The sequence below is a fragment of the Falco naumanni genome (assembly GCF_017639655.2).
Source record: "Falco naumanni isolate bFalNau1 chromosome 21 unlocalized genomic scaffold, bFalNau1.pat SUPER_21_unloc_2, whole genome shotgun sequence".
Lineage (NCBI taxonomy): Eukaryota > Metazoa > Chordata > Aves > Falconiformes > Falconidae > Falco > Falco naumanni.
In genome coordinates this window covers 15,990-37,453 of record NW_024427349.1, presented here as the reverse complement: position 1 = coordinate 37,453, position 21,464 = coordinate 15,990, and the positions used below count along the sequence as shown (strand labels likewise).

The 21,464-nt window shown below is 49.3% G+C and overlaps 2 protein-coding genes across 2 annotated transcripts in view; both read right to left on the bottom strand.

The window, feature by feature from the left end:
* Positions 1–6,326, bottom strand: part of LOC121081935 (hydrocephalus-inducing protein-like) — a 57,061-nt gene extending 50,735 nt beyond the window's left edge. The window contains exons 1-2 of the mRNA XM_040581284.1: positions 5,466–6,326; positions 1,765–1,914 (exon numbers count right to left, since the gene is read on the bottom strand). The gene's annotated coding sequence lies outside the window, so the exon portion shown is untranslated. The remainder of the gene's footprint in view (positions 1–1,764; positions 1,915–5,465) is intronic.
* LOC121081934 (collagen alpha-1(I) chain-like) lies at positions 4,101–17,944 on the bottom strand. The gene is made up of 2 exons (XM_040581283.1): positions 16,888–17,944; positions 4,101–4,112 (listed from the first exon to the last, which is right to left on the bottom strand). Coding segments are annotated over exons 1-2 (1,059 nt in total). The 3' UTR covers positions 4,101–4,110.
* Positions 17,945–21,464: the final 3,520 nt, after the last annotated feature.

Genomic DNA, 21,464 nt, shown 5'->3' with positions numbered 1-21,464 from the left:
ACCCTGGTGATCCAGCAGAAGGGGACCCACGCTCTCTGCAAAAAGCAGCTTGATTTGATTCGCTCGCGTTTTGCACGCAAAGCCCTTGGGGTGCTCCAGCATTTTGCAAAACACGCACGTTCTGCCAAAGCTGCTTCATTTCTGATGGCAGGGAAGGTGAACAGTGCAGACTGTTCTTTTTTTCTAGCTCACAGGGACTTTGAGGGATAGGAATACACTGCATTCCCAGAGAGCAGGCTGGGGAGATGGCACGGCTGGTGTGTGCTGGCAGCCAGCCTGCTGGCAGACGACAAGAGGGAGGCCACAGCCAGCTTGTCTTGCAGCTTTTTCACCAGAGCCATGGCTCCTGATGGCTACAGACCGCCGACAGCCCTGCCAAGCTGCCATTTTCAAGCAGCCACAGGCCTGAAGTTACAGTCGGTATGGGTGCCCACACTTGGCAAGCCTACACACATGGTTCAGGATGCCCTGCAGGATGTAGCAGACTGCAGCCACCGCTTTCTGACCCAGTTCTGGGCTTCGCCATGCTGGAGATGGAAATGTAAGGCAGACCACCCCTGTCACAGAGCTGGACGCCCAGACACACAGGCGGAGCCGAGACAGGGAAGGGGAAGGACAACCAAGTCTCTTCCAGGCTTCTTCCCCGGGACAGGGCTTAGCCACCTCCCCTGGGGGAGACGCACACTTTCAGAAAGAGCCCAGAGGCTGAAAATCACAGCACCATCCATGCTCACGACCATGGACTTGGGGGTACAGGGTTTGTATCACTGCCCCCTCTCCGTTCTGTTCCTGGGGTCCTACACGGCCAGCTCTGCTCCCGCAGGGACCAAGCCCCTCCTCCCCTGCCAACACCCCCCCTGCCCCAGCAGCTCACCTCTGCTCTCCTTCACAGCACCCAGCTGCCACCACTCAGTTCAGCCGGGAGCCATCCCTCCCCATTCACACCTGGCTCCCAGCTGGCTGCCTGCGCTCCTGACTCAGACACATGCCCAGCAGCACAGGCTGCAGCTGGTCCCAAGGAAGCAGACAGGGGATCACACTCGTGCACAGCGCAGCACACAAGCCAGCCACCCTGCTCCCTCCTAGCAGGGTCTGACCAAACCAGGCTGGTGGCCCTGCTCTCTTTTAGAGGCACAGAGAGCTTGGTTCATGCGGGGAGCTGCTCCACCCAGGCTGAAAATCCTTCCCCCCAGCCCCGGGGAAACACTGTTTACAGAGCTCTTCTCCTCCTGCAGAAACAAAGGAGCCTACAGCCAGGGGCAAGAGCAGGCACCTCGCATTATTAACCTCTCCTTTGCTGCAGCGTTAGACGGACACAGAGCACCGTCAGCCAGCACCCCCCAGAAGCCCTGCTGCGGGCTCCGAGGTCAACCCTGACAGCACAGGCACTCTCCAGCTTCTGAACACCAAAACCAAAACCCCTGCGCAGGGTCTGAAACAGGCACATCAGAAGCACCTTTCCCGTCATCATTGCTGCACCCACGCCATCAAACCCACAGAATAACTGGACACGCCTGGTGTCTTGCAGAGGACACAGAGCTGCAGCAAAGGCAAAGAGCTGCAGTGAGGATCCAGGGAGAGGGGGGAAGTGCTGCCACAGGCAGCTTATACGAGGGGGTGCAGAAGGAGCCTTCACTACCCCCATTTTAACCCATGGAGGAAGAACTCCAGCGCTCGGTTCAAGAAAGGACTGACTGCAACACTCAATCATTTTAGATGCTATCAAAACATCCTCTAACAAATAACTGCAGTCAGGTCACTTACCCACTGACACCTGATGAAGTCCCAAATAGGCAGCTCAGTCTTGAGCCAGAACAGGCTTCGTATTTGTTTCCTGATGAGAAAGAAGGAAAATCAAGGTGGCTCCTTTTGCCCGTGTTTCCCCTGCCACCTTCTGAGCAATGCAGTCCCACACTGTAGGGGAGAACAACGATTTCATTTGGGTTTTGGTAGCACAGACCTGAACGCACAACCCTGGCTTTGCTGTCCCCCTTTTTATACCCATGCTGGGAACCCATTTCGTTTTCTCACTTTGTTGAGTTTACATCTCACTTCCAAACTCTGAACTGCTTCTCTACTTCTTTTCTGAATCAAGACAGCATTTCAAATGCCTGCGGTTTTGAGACATTAACTGTGCAGTTACTTGAAGAGTAAGTTGTTCTCCTCCCATTGCTTTTTAAAACAAAACAAAATCTTTGGCCCTAACAAGTGTGATGCCTCCTAGCTTTTCTTTTTCCTTAATACTATGACACCCTTTAATTCAGACAGCTGTCTTTGTGTACATGCAGAAGAAAATCTACAAGCCTCAAGAAGTTAATCACAGTTCAAGGGGAATCTCTGACGTGGAAGTCAACAAGGCAGTATCCAAGGCTGCGACTGCCAGAAGACAGTGCCACAGAAGGACGGATAGATTCCAGATAGAGGTTCAGACCTGACTCTGCAAGGTATCGGCACAACATCTCAACCTAGACAAGAAAGGGTACAGCTGTCAAGGACACCCATATCTATGCAGTTACAGGATCGGCCAAGTAGTTGTTCCTGGGGCTGACGCTGCCTTATCCCCAGCTCTCTTGGCCTCCTGTTGCCTCTGGCAGCTAAGAGCCATCTAAGCCCCCACGACACCGAGGACAGAACCATGCTGCAGTACCACCACGCTGTAGAGGCAGGGTTTAGTGGTCTGTCACAGATGCAGAGCAGGGGCAAGTCCCTCCTCCCTCACACCCAGCTCTTCTCCTCAGCTAGCAGGGTCCTGCCAGGGCATCTCCCATCCCGCCCCACACTGCGGGGCACCACAGGCTGGGGACCACCAGCCCCTCCTCTCCTCCACCCGACATACCCGACCTCCTTCAGAGCCTAAGCACGTGGCAGCTCTCTACTGCTTGGCATCACGTGCATTTAAAACCATGGCAATACCCAAGCACCCACGGCCCAGCAAGATCCTCCCATGGTCGGCTCCAGAGACCACGTTAAACGCCAGAGACTGTCCTTCCTCCAGCTTCTCCAGGCCAAGAAAAAACCCACACAGCCTTAACCCAGTCCACAACAGCTGGGTTGGCATCTGCAGCTCCTGGCACCACTTGGCAGTTCCATTTGCAGTAGGACTGCTCTCCTCGGCTTCACAGCAAGCTGGTCATCCACAGCCCCAGCCGATCCTAACCTCTCCTGCAAGGCGCTTTCAAACACCAGCATCTGCTTCTGTGATCTGAAGCAAGCGAGAGGGAAAAGCCAGACAACACAGTGGGACACAGGGAAGGGACAATCCCAGCCCATGACACGTGTTTCAGCCTGAGCCCACAGGAGCACCTGGTGCCATCACAGCAGCTACAAAGCACCATCGGGTGCTCAGAAGCGGTGCTGTGAAAGGAGTAGCTTCTTTTATTTGTCACTTGTGAAGCGCTGAAGGGACAAGCTCATCTCCTGGCTGCTGCCGGGCCAGCTGGCGCAGCTCCCTGCCGCACACAGGGCTGCGCTGAGAGGTGCTGGGGCACTCGGCAGGCGCCACCGCTGCTGTGCAAGGAAGTTAACCTGAAGCAGGCACCAAGGAAATAACAGCAAAGCTGGATGTGGCCTCACCTGCTCTGGGCAGTTGCCTTCACAGGCCCAACACAACCACAAAGGCACACTTTGAACTCAAGCAAAATCCCAAAGGAATTGCCGGTTTGCTCAGGAAGGGACTGCTGGGTTACCTTTTGCTTAGACAAACATCTGACTGCATTTGTAGCGGAAAGTCTTTTGCCAAAAAGACACAGAGTTTTGTTAACGAGCAGCCACGCAGAGGCTGCCCTGCGCTGGAACCCGGGCCAGGGCTTTCTGATTTTTAAACAGGGCACCTAGTGCATCCCTTAAAAGAGCCTCTGGTCTCTGCCACGGAGGCGCTGTCAGACTCTACAGCTTCTAGGGGATCAAGGTCTCCGTGCTGACTCCCAGCACACCACATTTTGGCAGTGGCAGCACAAGGGCAGGTTTTCATTTTCCACATAGAGACTGTTGAAGCTGAACTGCTGAAATGAGCTCCCCGGGTTCTTCCTTTGAACCTCTTCCCACCCTTCACACGTCCCAAGAGCTCTCATGAATCAAAGAGCCAGCAGCAAAAGCAGCCCCTGCAGATCCTCCTCGAGAAGAGCCTTCCTACTCAGAGACCAGCTCTGTAATAAACATATGGCCCCAAAAGCAGAGGGGAAGCCCCTCCAAAACACAAAGGAGTGGAGCCACTCATTACAGGGGGCGATCAGAAAAGCTGACAGGTCTGTGTAGGGAGCACCGGGGGCCTGAAAAAATGCACCTGTCAAGCCACTGCTATCATCTGAAACAGCTGGCATTTTAGAAGACAAGGCAGTAGCCACATCACAAAAAAATAGAAGGACAACACAATCAAGAGACAGGCGCCCCAGTGGGTCCAGGAACAGGCAGGTTTGCACCTCTGCAGCCATCAGCACAAGCAGCTCCAAGTTTCAATCGAGGCTCAGAGTTGCAGGACAGACCCCCTCAAGCCGGAGCTGTCAGGCTCACTGCAGAGCGTGTTCCCCGTCACCACGTGCGTTATAGGAGCAGCTCGAGATGGTGCAGGCTGGATGCGAGCAGCCTCTCTGCCAAGGACAAAAGCAAAGACCCCAGTACGCCCTGTGTGCCTTCCTCTCACACTGGAAAGTCTTCCCAGTGCACTCTGGCACCTGATCTCATTAAAAGGGAAGAGAAAGAACAGATGGAAACGCAAAAAGAAGCTGTTCAGCTGCCAACCGCTGACCCCATCCTGACTCCATCCCTCTCCTCACCGCAGCAGGAACACAACTGGCTGCTCTTGGAAGGACAGCAAGGACAGCAGGAGAGGAGGAGGATTTCAGGGGGCAATAAACAGCAGGAGCAGATGAAGTTTTGGTAAATAAGGGCTCCTTCGGTCAGGAAGGAATTAACCTGCAATCGGGAAATACAACACACAAGGACTGTGCCGTGCCTGGGAACCCTCCAGCTCCTGCAAGCAGCGAGGAGTGGGGTGCTGGCTGAAACAGCCGCGATGCCCAAAGCCTTTCCAGCACGTCTCTGCCTCCAGGCACCAGCCAACGCAGGAGCAAGGTCCCAGCACACAAGCTGGGGGCCCCAGCACAGCCTGCAGGAATCTCACAGCCTGCAGTTCAGGTATTCAAGTGTTCTAGGAAGCTTCAGCACACCCAGGTGACGTTCTATAACCAGGAGCGTAAGAGAAGGTATGTGTATCCACCATCCTGCCTTTCAAGGTGGAAGACATCCTTGCAACCTTCCCTTACAAAGCAGCATGTGGACTCCCAGGGCAACCAGGCCACAAAGAAGAAACCTTCCCAGCTGCCTTAACCAAGCCACCACCCCTTCCTCTGTCCTATAGACAGAAAAACATAATTCCCCCCCTGCCCCGCCCCCCCCCCCCCCCCATGCCAGAAGCAGCACATAAGACAGACCAAGGATGACACTGAAGGTGACAAATTTGCACTCACCTAATTACAGCTCTGCCAGGGTCCAGGCAAGCTGTTTGATCTCACAGGGACTCAGCTTTTCTACCCACCAGGCAAGTCCAGCAACACTTCCTCGGGAAAAGACAAAGTCACAAGGGCCAGCAATCAGCTCCCATTCAACAGTGCTGCGAATACTATGGAGAGGCTTCTCCCTCCTCTCTCTAATGCCTGAGCAGCCCAGTATTTTGAGCAGCACACAGAATAAGCTTTCTTAGTAGAAAATGATACCAAGTTAGTCTGGTCAAAGATAGGCACAAGAAGCATTACTGACAAACCTTGTTACCCGCACCCTTACAGCATGCTGGCTAGACCAACAGATCTTGAAAACACGCACCTGTAGCAGCCCTGAAAGGCAGCGAAAACAGCATCTCAGCTCTGCGGATAGAACCCAGATGCAGATGATATTGCACAGGACAATTAAGGTAGAAGTTGATTATGCACCAGCTTTTCTCCAGCAACTGCTTACAAGCAGGGTCTTGTCCCATAGGAGGCACAAGGTGTCAGACTCCACGTTTGCTGCGGGCTGACGTGCCCAGCACATCTGCAGCCGGGTCACAGCTGCCTGCCTCTCTCACCCACCCAAAACCCTTGCAGAGGGAAATGGAAGGGCACTGAGCATCCAGCCGGTACCTTCAGCCCTCGGCACCCTCTGTCACTAAAGAAAAAAAAGAACAGGGCAAGGACAATTATGCCCTGGCACCAGGACCTTCTTCCTAGAGGCAGCCCTCAGCTGAACTGCTGAGAAACAAGTACCTACAGTTTCCCTTTAGCACAGCCTCAAGGCAGATGCCTTCTTGTAACCCTCCCCCCTGGCTGCCGCTCCCACCTTTTTAACTAGGTGCTAATTTCTCCCCGACAGGCTCACAGGAACTTGCTGGGCTGCACACCAGAAGATGGCTTCAGTTTCATTTCCCTAGGACTAGAAGACAGAGATTTCCAGCCCTCTTTGGAAACTTTTTCTTTCCTGGCTGCTCTCCCCAGCACTGAGAACTCCTTTTACAAATGATAGCTCATGAAAGATACATCTGGGATTAACCAAGCTAGCTACACCGAGCCTTCACAAGGAACGGCTGGGCAGCAAGGAGAACTGATGCATCTCCACGAGGGGCAGGTCTGGGTAACCAGCCCAGCAATGAGACTGGCCAGGCAGCCACCTCGCGAGGAACACTTCTGCATCAGCGAGGGCAGTGGCAGCTTTGCAGGCCGACTCTGAAAGGCTCCAGCTGCTGACAGAGCGCAGCTCCCTGCTTCGCTGCTTTGCAAGCCCTCCCTGCCCGAGCACAGGCAGCAGCTCAGACAGCAGCCTTCCCTTCAGGCAGGACACTGGAGTCTGTAACGGCAGCTTCGGGCCCTGGGCTCAGCTTTGCTCCTCTCCACAGCTCAGAAGCTTTTCTGCCTCGGTGGGTGCACTGGTCCCTCCCTGCCCTGAACTCGAGAGGGGGCCCTGGGGAGGTCAGACCAGCACCTCCGCACTGTCAGGCTTGCTGGGCTGCATCTCTGTGCTACCCACAGTCCCTGCACAGAAGGGCAGCCCTTGTTCTAGCCCTGCTGGCAAAGTCAGCTGAAAAGCAGCTGGGGAGGAGCATTCACTTGGGAGAGCAGGATTTCTCCTTCCCAGTGAGCAGCAGTTGCAGGGCAGCAGGCAAACTGGCTGACATTTGCCAAGAGCTCTGAAGGTGCAAACCCCTCCAGAAATGCCCATCATTAGTCCTGCTAGTCTCGGCCCACAAAGCTGGTTTGTGTTTTGAGAGAGCCCAACTCTTACTACACACCCCTGTCCCTGGGAGCTAATCCCTCCTTGCCTTAACTGTCCATCTGAGCCCGCAGCAGCATTTCAAGGCCCAGAAACACCCGGCGTGAAAGGAAAACAAAGGTCAGATCTCAAGTGCAGCCTCTCCTGGGGATGCATGCCCCACAAGAAACCTCCTCTCATTAAGGTCATCGTCCAGGTAACCCTGCCCCAGCTGCTCCTGCAGAGAAGCGATACAAGGGACTCCCCAGCACCCCCTCCCAAAGCCTGCTCTGTCCCCTGGCAGGGCAAGTGCTGCTACCAGCAGGGACTCCCTGCCCTCCCAAACGCCCCCCTCAACATTCCCACTTGCCCCAAGTCTATGTACAGCTCCATCTGGCAACGCCACAGCAACAGCAGTTGTCTTTGCAGTAAAATAAAATAGGCAAGGGGTATATTTTTAGAGGAACATAAACCTGATTTTCAGTGATACTGGATAACTGCAGCTCTTACCGGCTTCAAATGGTATTTTGGGCACTACCACCTCAGAAAACTCAAGCTTTCCATATAAACAATGGAATTCACCCCCAAAACTAGTTTCCACACAGAGAAAAAAGTATTCTGGTCAGATTTAAAGAAAACCTTGTGTTGCACTTACACCAGAAATGGATGACGAGTTTCAAAGCTGTTTGTAGGAGGGCTTTGACCTGAGGAAAGGAAATAAGCAATCAGTGAGGTAACTCACTGCCGCACATGGAACCAGCTATGTATGAAGATAACAGAGGCAAAAGATGTCAGTCTCTCAAGTGGTATATCAAGTCTGGATAACATTTGGTCTGGATAAGAGAGAGTTTTAAATTCCACCTCATCCCAGGTTTGACAACACTGATTAAACCCCCCCAAATCCTACAAATTACTGATCATCAGCTCCAGCGGTGACAAAAGGAACTAGTTGTTAGACCATGTCCAGATATTTTCAGCACCATATTGCCTTCTGAATGTGGTGCCGTTTGCTCTATACCTGTCACTATGGCTGTCACCAAGCGTTATTAGAAGTGAGTCAGGGACTGCACATGTGCTAGTGCAGATCCACCTTCACCGTTCCAAAGGAAACAACTCCATAACGACAGATTAGTGAGAAAGCAGGAATAAAGGCATTTTTATTTTGTATAGATATATCTGTTTTCAGAAAGGAATTCAGTTTATTAATAAAACTATTTTTGTTGAAGTTTAGCAGCAGATCGATAAAATTAGCTGGAGGGTTACTTACTTTCAAGTAGATCCAGTGTTCCACTCCCCTCCTGGCAGAAAAGAAAAGTACCTTCAGGTTTTCAAGGCACAGATTGTGTATTTCTTGTGGTATGAACTAATTTCTTTTAACATTCAGCTGCGCAACTCACCAGTTCCAAGAACTGCGTGTTATAGTTTGCATTCTGAACAAAGCTAAGTACCTTCCCTTCCAGGGCTCTTTTGTCTTCTAAATGCATCCTCCTTGGTTGTATTTCATCTTACTGTGTTCTCACTGCTTCTCTATAAATGAACATATTAATCCTTAATTTTCTAGGTTTCTTGCTCCATTTGCCAAAGCAGCATTTTCCTTCTCTCAGGAGCTGCAGATGCAGATTACCACTGTGCCAGCTTCTTCCTGTCTGGAGTGGTTTGGCAAAAGGAATTAGTTCAGGAAAGTTCATAAACGTCTATTTTCTTTTCACTTCTACTACACTTCACAGCTGTCTCACTGTGCTCTTGTCACTTTTCTTTCGAGTATACTTATGAAAACCCATCACAGCAGCTAAGGTCTGCAGGGTTGGAAAGCTGACCTTCCAACACAAGGGGCAGAAATACGGGAGGCAATCTTTCTCCCATCAAATAACAGTTCCTCCACAACTCTTTTACTGTTTGGGATATCCCTGAGAAAATGCAAAACCTCAATTTTGGCTTGTTGCAGCATTCACAACGATGGAGAAAAAGCTGTCAGGATTCACTTGTCAGCAGCTTAGGAGCTGTGGAACTTGAGGTCCATTTGAAAATGCTTCAGTTATTTGTATGCAGTAGACCTAGATGCAAGGGCATTAAAATCTGGCATGAAAGCCTATATGAGCAGGATATGCTCTAGTCTGAAAGAAGACAGGTTTGGATTGAGATAAAATGAAACACAGACAACTAGAAAGAAGTACAAGTGCAATACTGCTGGTTGACTTCATGTTTAAAAACATGGCCCATCAGTGCAGAGAAAAACTAGTCTGTAGCATCCAATTAGAGCTGCTGCATTTTTCTAAGCTGTCCGGCTTACTCTGCATCCAGGCAAAACTGTTCACAGAAATAGTATATTCCCTTTTTTTTATGTATCACTTCAGGAGAAAAGGAAAAAAAACCACAAACAACAAAACACGCAAAACCCCAAAACTGTTGCTATAGAGGTATCATCTATAGAGATAAAGAAGGCCTAAAATGAAGCAAGAATTCATAGAATCACCTTTCTAAATCTTCAGCTGCTCAGTCTTGAAAATATGGGGGAAGAAAACTGAAATGCATGTGAGTTAGCATGCGGTTGCATAAAGCTATCCATGAGATCAACTAGGACTCTAGGAATTTCCAAAGAAGTTGATCCCACCACATCTGCTTTCTCCCTACCTGTGAGAAAGCACATCGTGAAAATCAACCTTCAGACAGATAAGATTCCTTCCCCCTTTGAGTACTGCATCATCACAGAGAGCCCAGCACCCCCAGAACAGCAAGAGAGATGAAGGAACCGGCACTTACTGCCACAGAGCATTTCCAGTCGGTTTGATTCTGCAGGTCAGCTACAAGCAACAGGATCCAACTCATGTTCAAAGAGCTCCAGCTCTACGTCTTATTGAACAATGGAAGTGGTGCACTCTGGAAACTCTAATTTAGATGTCCCACTATATATGCTGGTAAAAGCATATAGATAGATAGATAGATAGATAGATAGATAGATAGATAGATAGATAGATAGATAGATAGATAGATAGATAGATACACACACACACAGATTATTCAGACATAATCTGGGGTTTGCCTCACACCTCCTGCAATGAAGCCACTGATACTTACCTATCGTCACACATACAGGGCATTGCAAACCATCCTTGAAACAACTCATCAGCAACTAGTAGACTCTGTATTAAAACTGTAGCAGTATTAATATTTGATGTCTTCACAGCAGTAAAGATTTATTTATTTTTTAAAAAGCAGAAAAGTCTAAGAAAGCCATTATTTGTCACGGGATGATCCAAAGGCTGTTAATCTCCTGTCTATACCTTAAAGAAAGAAAAGAGGAGAAAAATCTAATTTAAACAAGTGTTATTAGGGAAAAAAAATGCAGACTGATGTTACATTAAATTATTTGGGAGGCTGAGGTATCCAGCCATGGTCTTCAGTATAAAAGAAAATTATAGGGTCTATCAACTAGAGAAGCGGTGCTCTGAGCCTATGTGCTGGCATGCTTACAGTTTTTTTAATGTCTGGCAGGATGTTTTACAAACTAAACTCAGCAAGGTGACGATTCCACCACAAGGTGCTTCAGATGGTTTTGCTAATAATTTTGATCAGCTGAAATGGAGAAAAACATAACTTCATTTATTTGGCTTTTCCAGAACCTGTCAAGTCTGAGCAGAACCATTAATTTCTCCCTTCTGCATCTCCCCCACCTTCTTCCAGAAAAGACGCACTTCAATTTTACTTTTTTTCTACAAGTATTCTGCATAATCAGCCTTTGTTCCCAAAACAAATTTCGGTCATTCTTTGTTCTCTTCCTTTGCTAGAAGGAAGTGCCATTTCTTGAGAATGTTCATTGGAGGCTGGTACTGCTACTGCTGCAAACACGGAAGTGCTAACCACCATCTATTGGCTTTTCTTTTAAGAGCCTTTTAACCAACTTTGTTAATGGACCAAATGCAATTTAGGTATGGAACTTGGCTAAAATGTAGCTTCAATTGGCTATTAAAATTTAAGAGCCAACTAAGATAGCTAATTACAAAAAAAGCTCCAGTGATAATCTTAGGAAGAATTAGTAATAGCAAATGACAGGCTGTCTAGTCTTATTCCCAAAGGGAAAGAAACTCTTAACTAAGAAGTCAACCAGACAACATGCAGAAAACCTAATTGCATTACTCTTATTATGGCATCCCAAATCTGGCAGCTCACTAGGATAAAACAGTGAGTAAAGTCTGTCAAACTACTCAGGAAAGCAACTGACCCTTCTTAATGCTAGCTGTAACAGACATCGGGAATTACGTTAATATTTTGTATTAACTTATTCCTGTAAAAATTAGCAAAGAAGCACCATCTAAAAAATATCTTATACCCATCCTGAATTTGATTCTCTCGCCAGATATTTTAGATTAAGGAAAAAAAAAAATAGAAACAATGTCTGCAAAGCGTTCAAGCACTAAAAGAAGCATTCTGTGCTTCGTTATCAATAGCCTCATGACACCATCAGCTGAAGTGCCGACTAGTTCTCCTGTGAAGATTTATCATGTATAGCGGCCACTTTGAAACATAGGTAGCGGAGTCTTTAACGTTCCCTACTCAAGAGTCTCCCTGCTGTGCTGTAAATGTCAGTCCGGTTTTTTCACGGCTGTGCGCACAGATTGGAAACAGCAGGAGAGCTTGGGAGTATGACTGCAATACCAGTAAGGACACTTGTCTTCACGGCACTGCTCAAGTGGCTCTGGGAATGCAGGACCCTGCTGTTCTCTAATATTTACACACACCTGCAGTCCCCAAGAGCCGTAAATGCAGTCTAAAGGCAGCTTGCTTCTTTTGTGTCGGGGGCTTTACTTTCAAACAGGGATGGCAACAAAATCCTACCGTTTCCCTATCCCTGTTCTGCAAAACAGCACACACGTGTGCAAGCACATACAGTATGCGGTATGTACAGTAGCACTGCAGGGACTGTCACAGCCTTCCACTTCGCTTATCCTGACCATCCCACGCTTTAAAACATCATTGCAGGTCACAGTGAGCCAAAGGCGTTCTTGCTTGCCACGACTGTAGCTTTGCAGTCTCTTGTGAGCAAAGGCAAGCCCTGAAACAACATTCACCTCGGATGGAAAGCACCCTTTTTCTTCGCAGAACACTTGTCAGTACAAACTTTTTCCAGGACTTTTTTGGGGTGGGAAGAGGCAGGGGTGGCTTACGAAATCTGCACCTCAGAACATTCTTTTCAAATATATGGAAATGTCTGTGTTTCCTGCATTTGGCTTTGGCAGTCTCAAAAGAAAACACACTCCTTGTAAACTTCAAAATAAAGAGAGAAAGTTTACTGGTAAATAAGTTACTAAAACAACTGAAATGTCAAACAACTAAAGTACAAAAGAATGACATTAACTTTGAGTATGCAAGACAGCAAGAGAATACAATATGCTTTCCTGACAACAGTTCTTCGGAATAGTGTAACATACTTTTTGAACAAAATAATTAAATGAAGTCATTAAAATGATAGTTTGGTTTGAGGAGTTTTAAATATGAGAGAGGCTTTAGCAGTCCTGTTTTGCATCTGAAATGAAAAGCATGCTATGCTTAAAGACACCAGCCACACTTTGCTGATTGAGTCTGTATAGCAGTCAGAGTAGAAACGAACTTTTAAATATGTTATTCCAGTTTTATTTCAAAACAATGGATTCCCTTGTTTTCAAAACATTACCTCGGCATTCATTCAACATTTTATGCTACAACATATTTATTTCAGTAGCGATTCAGACATAAAATCAAGCAAGCATAGCACTGGGCATCCACACAAATACACCACCCACTGGCTCATATGCATTCGTTTTGGTTTGCCGAACTTCATAAAGCAGTCTCCCTGATAAGAATAATGTTCATGCCCTAACATTTTTTTTTTTTTATTGCAGTATCTAAATGTAAAGTAGTGGTATTTCACACCAAAATTAAACACTGCATTTTTTTACTTACAACTCTGAAAACAAGACTCAAAGCCAGGCAAGGAAGTACTTTTAAGAAAGGTTTTGGAAGGTTACATGCTTCTCAACTATGCAAAAAAGGTAAACCATTATTTTGTTATGAGAAGCACATGCAAGTCAAGCTTTCACTGGAACTAGACACTTTACAAAATTATTAATGATTACAACTTTTCACTAACATAAAAAGAAAACCTGAGGGGGCAGTTGAGAATGGACCTTGGATTTTGGTTTGTTCTTTTCTTTTCCCTGGGCTCTATGTCTGAAATGCTGGTCTCCTCCTTTCCAGAGAAAAACTGAATAATTAGAAAAGTGACACAAACACAAATACTATGAAAAAAATAACTAACATTCACTACTGAGAGAGAGAGGGGTTAAGAGATAGGGTAAAGTTTAACGATTACGATAGTCTGCTTAGCTGTTTAGGGTAATAATAGTCTGCTTAGCTGTTTGCCAGATCTTACATGGTTTGCTTGGGTGTTGTGATAAGGTATACGGGAGTAAAGAGCCTTATGACCATATAAGTCCAGCTTTATGACCATATAAGTCAAAAGAACAATTACAACCTTGCAAGAACAAGCCAAAGCTGGTTCTGCGGTTTGGACAAAAACCAGGACGCTACTGAGCCTGCGCCAGATGTGGGGGTAACTAGCAAGACTCGCCTGCCTTCATCCTCAGGACCCCTGACGACCACCACCAGGGGACACTGCGCAAACTCAGTCGAGAAAAAAATATGGAAATGGCTCGCAGAACTAATTTTAATACGAAGCGGGGATAGGTAATGCATATGTATAGGTGCATTACAACACATTATGAATATGTAATGAGATGCCTTATAAAAACAGAGCAAGTTTTCGTGTCAGGCGCGCACGGTTTTGGCAGGACTAACCCACCCCCCCCCCCCCCCCCCCCCCCCGTGCTGCCCAGCGCTGAATAAACATACCTACTTTACAATCTTACAGATTGTGGAGTCTGCTTTCCGCGCGTCAGTCTCAGAACAAATCTGAATACTTAAGGAATTAAAACAGATGAGTCGGCCAAAGGAAAATTTAAACATACTTACTTTAACAATGCCAAGGTGTTATTACTAAAGTGCAAGCACTTTGACAGCAGGTATCTTACGAGTGCTGTGCAAAGTGACACAGAAAAGCCTCAAGAAAAATCTACTAGAGTTTGGGTCAATACACTAAATCCCAGCACAATGGTTCAAGGGTAAGGGCACTTTAAAACAGAGTGTGTCCTGAATCACGTTAGGAAGAAGACAAAGAACATATCCTGCTGGGAAGATCATTCATGATTAGGAAAACTCGATCAGGCTACTATAAATTTGTCCCGGGTTAGAAAAGGCCAAGAATCTTTCAAAGGACACTACAAAAAAATAACATTTAAGACAAAAGGCAGTGTAGCAGCAAACGGAATTAAAAGGAGTCCTAGAAAGTAAATCTTTCAGTAATAAGCAAGCAAGGCTAATAACAATCTAGGGCATAGAAAAGATTAGCTCAGCACCAGGATGCACAGCAGACAGGAGAGCAAATTAGTTCCCTCTTACCAAAATGTAAATGGAGGGGGGGGGGGGGGGGAGGAATTCAGTACTTAGTGTTTCTCTTTATTTTTCCTGCATCTAATTTTTAACTGTTAAGAGAAATAACACAAAAGCTTTATTTTTGCTAATGCCAGGCAACCAGAATCTGGAATTTAAATTAATCCTTTACACACTGCCATCTGGGGATCATTTCTACCAGATCCAACAAGGATACAAGGGATAGGACAAGAGGAAATGGCCTCAGGTTGCCCCAGGGGAGGTTTAGATTGGACATTAGGAAAAAATTCTTCACTGAAAGGGTTGTCAAGGACTGGAACCAGCTGCCCAGGGAAGTTTCAGGGTGGCCTCACCATCCCTGGAGGCATTTCAAAGATGTGTAGATGTGGTGCTCAAGGACACAGTTTAGTGATGGACTTGGCAGTGTCAGGTTAATGGCTGGACTCAATGATCTTAAAGGACTTTTCCAACCTAAATGATTCTATGATTCTATGCTGTTCAAAACGACCTACAGTCTTCCTTCAAAAAAGAGGGGGTATACTGCTGTTTCAATTGTACTGGTTATCGGGTAATCCAGCCTCACAGCACTCTTTAAATTAAAGTTTACAAGCACCGAGATATTCCCCAGTGACTGCACTTTAGCTAGTTTGATATTAAGCTATACATTTTTCTTAACGTGATTAGCAGCATATCTCAAGCTATGTTTGAACATATTCTTAGGTGAATGGGAGATACTACCAGCTTTTCATTAGACAGAACACATGAGTATTTTAAAAAGCCAAGCTCTAACAGAATACACAGCACAAGCATGTGTTTCTGCCAAGATATTTTCTATTAAGCAAATCAAATGCATATGTTCGTTCTCTCCCTCTTCTGTCCATACTTAAAATCCAGGCAAATTTGCAGAACAGCGCAAAGAGCAAGGTGTTAGAACTTACAGAGAAGTCCCACAACCGCTCTCGCACACGCAAAGCTACGTGCTTACCTTTGCACTCCCATTTGTTACACAACACACTTTGGTGCCTGGGAATTTGATTGATTTAGATTCGCCCTGACAGAAGGAAGCCTTTTTTTTTAACCGTTTGACCTTGTTTCACTTCTAACTGGAAGATCAGTCCTGCCAGGAAGGAGAGGTGAAACCTCACGACAGCTAGAGGGTGAATAATCTCTCTTCAAACTCTCAAACTCTGCGTATGAAGTTTCCTTTACAATTTGTACTCCACCGGGCTATTAAAGATGTACGAAAAGCACAGCAAGAAATCAAGCCGCCCGTCAGTACAGAAGGTGCCAGCAGCTCCTCCTCGTTTCGCGAAAATCCAGCCCTCACACTGAGGCTGCGGGACCAAATCCTGTGCAGCTGGAAGCGGCAGCGAGCCCTGGCCCCGGGGAAGGGCAGCTCAGCACCCTGCAAGGACGAGGCGCATCGCTCCGCTCCCCGCCACCCCGGGATGCCACACAGCCCCGACGCCGGGCAGCGGCGGCAGCACGGGCTCGCTGACGGTAACGGCGACCCTCCTGCCTCCCCCGAACGCGTAACGAGAGGCGAAAGCACCGTCCGGGCCGGCGGGCAAAGCACCTGGAGCCGCATCTCCCACCCCGGCAGGCCCGCCACCCGCCGCGCCGCCACCCCCCCTCGCACCCAGACGGGGGGCGAGCCCCGGGAAGGGACATGTCGCACCGGGACGTCGCGCAGCCCCGCCGAGCGCCGAGGCCGGCCGGGGCTGGCAGCGACCGTCTCCTCGGGACCTGATGCTGCCGTCGAACGGCCGGATCCCATCGCCCGCCGTGCAACGGATCGAGCACCCGCACGGCCGAGGGACCAGGCACGCGTCTCTGCGGGGATGGGAGCTGGGGGGCAAACCCACAAAGCTAGCACAGCTCGTCGCGACAGGAAAATACTTTATACACCTGGAAAAACCGTTTACGATGACCTTTAGTCACACTTAATCCTCACTGGGTCTTACGAGCCTCGTCCCCATTTAAAGGCACAGCGGTCTTAACTTTCACTCAAGTGTTCATGCACAGTTCAAGTCATTTCTGTTTGGTCCCATTAACCAACTGGTTCTCCTTGACCTTACCTTATGCCCCAGCTTGACCCATGGCGTCTGTTCCCCCTCCCGAGGCCGTGTGCTGCCAAGCGCCTGCAACACGCTCTGTCCTCCGGACCCTCTCCTGTGCTTCGCTGCAGACACATCTTTTCTCTACGTCGCCACTTAAGGCGCAGAGCTGCCTTCTGCTGACCACCGATGTGCAAGCCGTCGGTCCGCAGCGCCTCCCGGGGCGCCGGGGGCTGCCTGCGGCGCGGCGCGGGGCCGGGGGCGGCTCTGCGGGGGCTGCCTGCGGCTGAGGCGGAGCCGCGAGTGCGGAGCCGCAGCGCAGCCCCCGGGCTCGCCCCCTGCGGAGGGCTGCCCGCTCCCTTCCCTGCGCGCTCCCCGGCGCTCGCCGCCTCGCTCCGGCCTCTCCCGGAAAAGGGGTCCGGTCTCCGGCTGGCAAACGCCTGCCCCGAGCCGGGCACGGCCAGCGCCGCCGTCGCAGGAGCGTGCCGGGGCGAGGGGCGGCGGCGAAACGTCTCGAACCTCGGCAGCGACAGCCCCGACCGCGCGGAGACCCGGCAGCGAGCCCGGGCCCCCCGCGGGAGGCGGCTCCGGCTGACCGGCACCTTCACGCCGCACTCGCGGCCTCTGCCGCGGCCGTTCCCGTCCTCCGCAACCGCTCGGGGGGCGCCCGTCACCCGCAGCTCCCCCGGCTCGCCCGCGCCGCTCCCGCAGCCGCCCCCGGGCAGGGCGGGGGGGGGACGGCGGAGCCCTCCCCGGCTGCCGTGCGGGGTCTGCGGCCCGGGCACAGCGGCCCCGCCGGCGCACCCCGCAGCGAGCGCACCGCGGCGCGGGGGGGGCGGGGGGCGGCCACCGGGTTCCAGCCGCCGGCTGTCCCCGAGGGAGGGGCGGGCGGGGTCGCTCCAGCCCGCGGCACCGCCTGCCGGACCGCCCGCCGGCCGGGAGGGGTGTCCCCCCCGCCCCGGGTGGCCCCCCGCCCCCCGAGCCGCCCCCCTCTCGCAGCCCGGGCTGCTGCCGAGCTCCTCTGCCGAGAGCCCGAGGGAGATCGCTGCCCCCCGGGCCCCGCTGCCCACCCGGGGCTGGAAAAGCGCAGCCCCCTGCAGCGTGCTTACAGGCACCGGGGGCTGGGGGCTGCCTCTGCCTGCCTGTGCGGGTATGCACACCGCATAACCGAGCGCTGACCCGAACTGCATGCACACGTGTGTGCGGTGGGCATGCCCGCTCGGCACGCGTGTGCCCACTGGAACACGCTTCCTTGGCCGCAGCCGGGGCGGGGGCTGCAGCAGCCTCCCCTCTCTCCTGGGCTGGTACTGTAATAAGTAACTCAAGGTAATTTGCTGATCGACCAAGGCAAGCAAGAGGAACGAACCCGTCGTGGTGGTCTTAAGAACTTCCTGTTTAACAAGAAGAGACATGTCCACAATGTGATCTTGCTACACCAAACATGGGAACGTCCTGTCTGGCAAGAAACCGCCACAACAGAAGCAGCAGAGGGGCTACTGAGGGTGTCAGAAGCGACCTCGGGGAAGACAAAAAGAGCTGCTCAGCTTGCTTGAATTTGCGCGCCGTTGGTGGAGCAGGAGACTCCCCGGCCGCCCAGCGCTGTTTTGCTTACTTGTCGCTTGCTTTAATAAATCACATTTTCTAATTGGCCAGTCTCTGGCATTTCATTGGACAGGTAAACTCTAACAATTTTGGTGCCGTGACTCGGATAAGGGCAATCTGCCCTGAGGTCCGTGGCAGGGGAGGCGCCCCGCTGGATAAGCGGCCCTTGTCGGGGTGCTTCTACGCCAAATCCTTTACCGACGAACCTCAAATGTGACAGTGAGCAAATAAAACCGGTTACCCCGTAATCTCTGTGCACGAAGCCCGAATGAAGACGCAGGACGCGTGAGTATAGGCCGGTGAACCGTTCGGTTGGGGTTGGGTATCCTGAAGCGTGCTTGTGTGAGACGCCCAGGGAGGGCGAAGTGAGTGCGGACCCTCAGCAGTGAGCTTTCCAGACCCCGCGAGGGGCTGCGCCACGAACCAGGGGAAGCGAGTGCGTGAGTGAAAGAAGGCGCCTCGGAAGACGGGACAGAGGAAAAGCAAAGCCCTGTGATCCCATGGGTGGTTCTGGGGTCCAGATTAGGCTCCCACAGATACCACCGGAGAGTCCGCTAGGACTAACGATAAAATTTTGGGATGCGTACCCTTCTAGGCAGGGTAAGAGTAAAGTAAGATTGATACACTACTGTATGGAAGTTTGGGGTGGGAAACAAATTAGGGGTGACCACCTCTACTGACCGGTCTTCGGGGCATCTGAAGACTGGATATGCCAGGCTTTGAATATGTATGTGAATTCAAAAGACCCCTTTTGCCTGGAGGAAAGTGAGTATGCTTCCTTATGGGTAGGGTCTGAAACTAGGGCCCTCGTGTTCCCGTTAAAAGAAAACAAGGGGGGAAAAAGAAGAAGAATAGAAGTGAGGATGAGATCCCTACCTCTCCCCCTCCGTATACACCTCCACCGCCCTCCTCCCCCCCAGCTCTTACCACCTCCCTCACTCCCCTCCCGCTGCTATCTAGACCCTGTGAAAGTGTTAAAGTATTGGGGTGAGTTTGTACAAAGCCCCGTATCCCCTCGAAGGTGCGGCTGAGTCACGCTGGACGCATGGCAGGGTGTTTGCTGTTTGCCTGCGAAGGCTGATATGTAATAACACAGACTTAAAGCAACAAGGAGCAGATGTGCATTCAGGGTAAGAAAGAGTTAAAACAGAAGTGCTGCTGCAGAGGCAGGCTTGTGTAACCTGCAGAGCAGGAAGAGCATCTCCTGCCCCGAACCCTTCTGCTGGTGGGGAGGAGGGGGTTGCTGTTGCTGACGATTGAGCAGAAGGACCTGACAATGTCACCCCGATTGCTGCAGCATTTGCAGCACAACAGGACCGGTAACGGCCCCTCTAGGGCAGGCAGCGGGTCTGAGGAGAGTAAAGGTGAATCTCTGATGGGGAAATTTAGATGTTTGAAAGTCAGTTGTGAATAGGACTGGATAAAGGTTCGAGTTGATTTTTACTAAGGTAATCGTGATGTAGAAAAGTTGGTGAATACAAAACCAACTTATTTGGTGTTAAACTTCAGTGAAAAGAATTTGTTACAGTTGTGGGAGCTGCTGGCCACCAGGAAAACATCCTGAAACCTTTAAAGTACAAACTAAGAAAACAAGTAAGAATGCCAAATTCACCAAAATCTTTAAGTGGAAAAGAAATCTTTAACCAGGCATATCTGGAAATAAATTCCAGGTAAGGAAAAAATGCTTTACCTGTTACAGTAAAAATGATAAGGGGAAGGTCTGCCTAGTTCAGGTAAAACAATATCCCTTGCTCAGCAAGGCTATGGGGAATATTGGCAGAAAAACTGAAATAAAATACACTCTGTAGCAGTTCTACTAATGTAAATCTGTGTGTTTTACCATGACGGTGACTTGTTATGGGATGTGCAGATGACACTCTGCAGCAGCAGAGGAGGTAGGAAAGGAGGAATTATCCTTAATACCAGATGGTAAAATCCAAACTGTAAGTACAGATCAGGAGCCAAACTATTCTAATGATTCTCGATTACCTGCTAGCCGAAGAAGGAAGTGTTTGTGGTAAATTAAATGTTTCCAATTGTTATTTGAAAATTGATGGCAATGGTGAGGGAGTTAAACAAATCACATCAGAGACAGGGAAGTTAGCCCATGTTCCGTCCGAACTCGGAAAGACACGAATATTGACTTGTTTTCCTGGCTTCTCGGGAGCCCCTGGGTAAAACGAATCCTATTTTATTTGTTATGTGGATTAGCCACCTTATTGTTTTTGCCATGTGCTGTTCCATGTTTTATAAGATTAATTCAACACGTTATAACTAACATGCAATTTGCTATTATGGTTTCACCCGATGGCGTTAAACAAATGCGAGTAGTATGACAAAATGTACACACAAAATAACATTTTAATAGCCAACAAGAATTTGGAAACAATTGACTCTTAACAATTCAGATAACAATGTAAGCTGAGTAAAAAAAAAAAATAGAATAGCAACAAAAACAAGCGCCAGGAATGCAAAGACGAGGATATGGAAACGCCTTTTATACTTTTTCACCTCCGCCATAAGTTCTTGACGTGAGACAACAGAAAAACGCACCCTCTGCCTAAACAGCAACAGGAAAAAAAAAATATATATATATATAAAATTTTGATCTTCTTTCTAATGAACCATATAGGTTAAACGTTTTGAGAACACTCACCTTACAGAATGTTCAGAGGGCGAAATGTCCACTCTAGACCCTTCTTCTCTGGCAGGTGACGTGGTGGTCTGGTGGTAAGAAAACCTTACATTGAAAACAGGGACCTGTCATTTGGCCATAGTGCCATAAATGTTACCATTAACAGACTTACCGGAGTGGTAAGCTCGGGAAATGGGTTTGGGACTTCATCTGGGCACGCAGTAACCATTGTTGATCACGCGAATGGTCCGTGTATACCTTTGAACATGCGCATGCGCGATTTTAAAGCCCCACAGAATGTGTTGGAAAAATCTGGAAAGACCGCGCATGCGAAATCCCTATAGTCTAGCCATGATAGTGACGCATGTTAAAAAAAAAAAAAAAAAGGGAATGTGTTAAGAAAAAGTGTTATTTTTAAGTTTTGGTTTTGTATGTTATTATTATATGTATTACCCAACTATGCCTATTGTAAT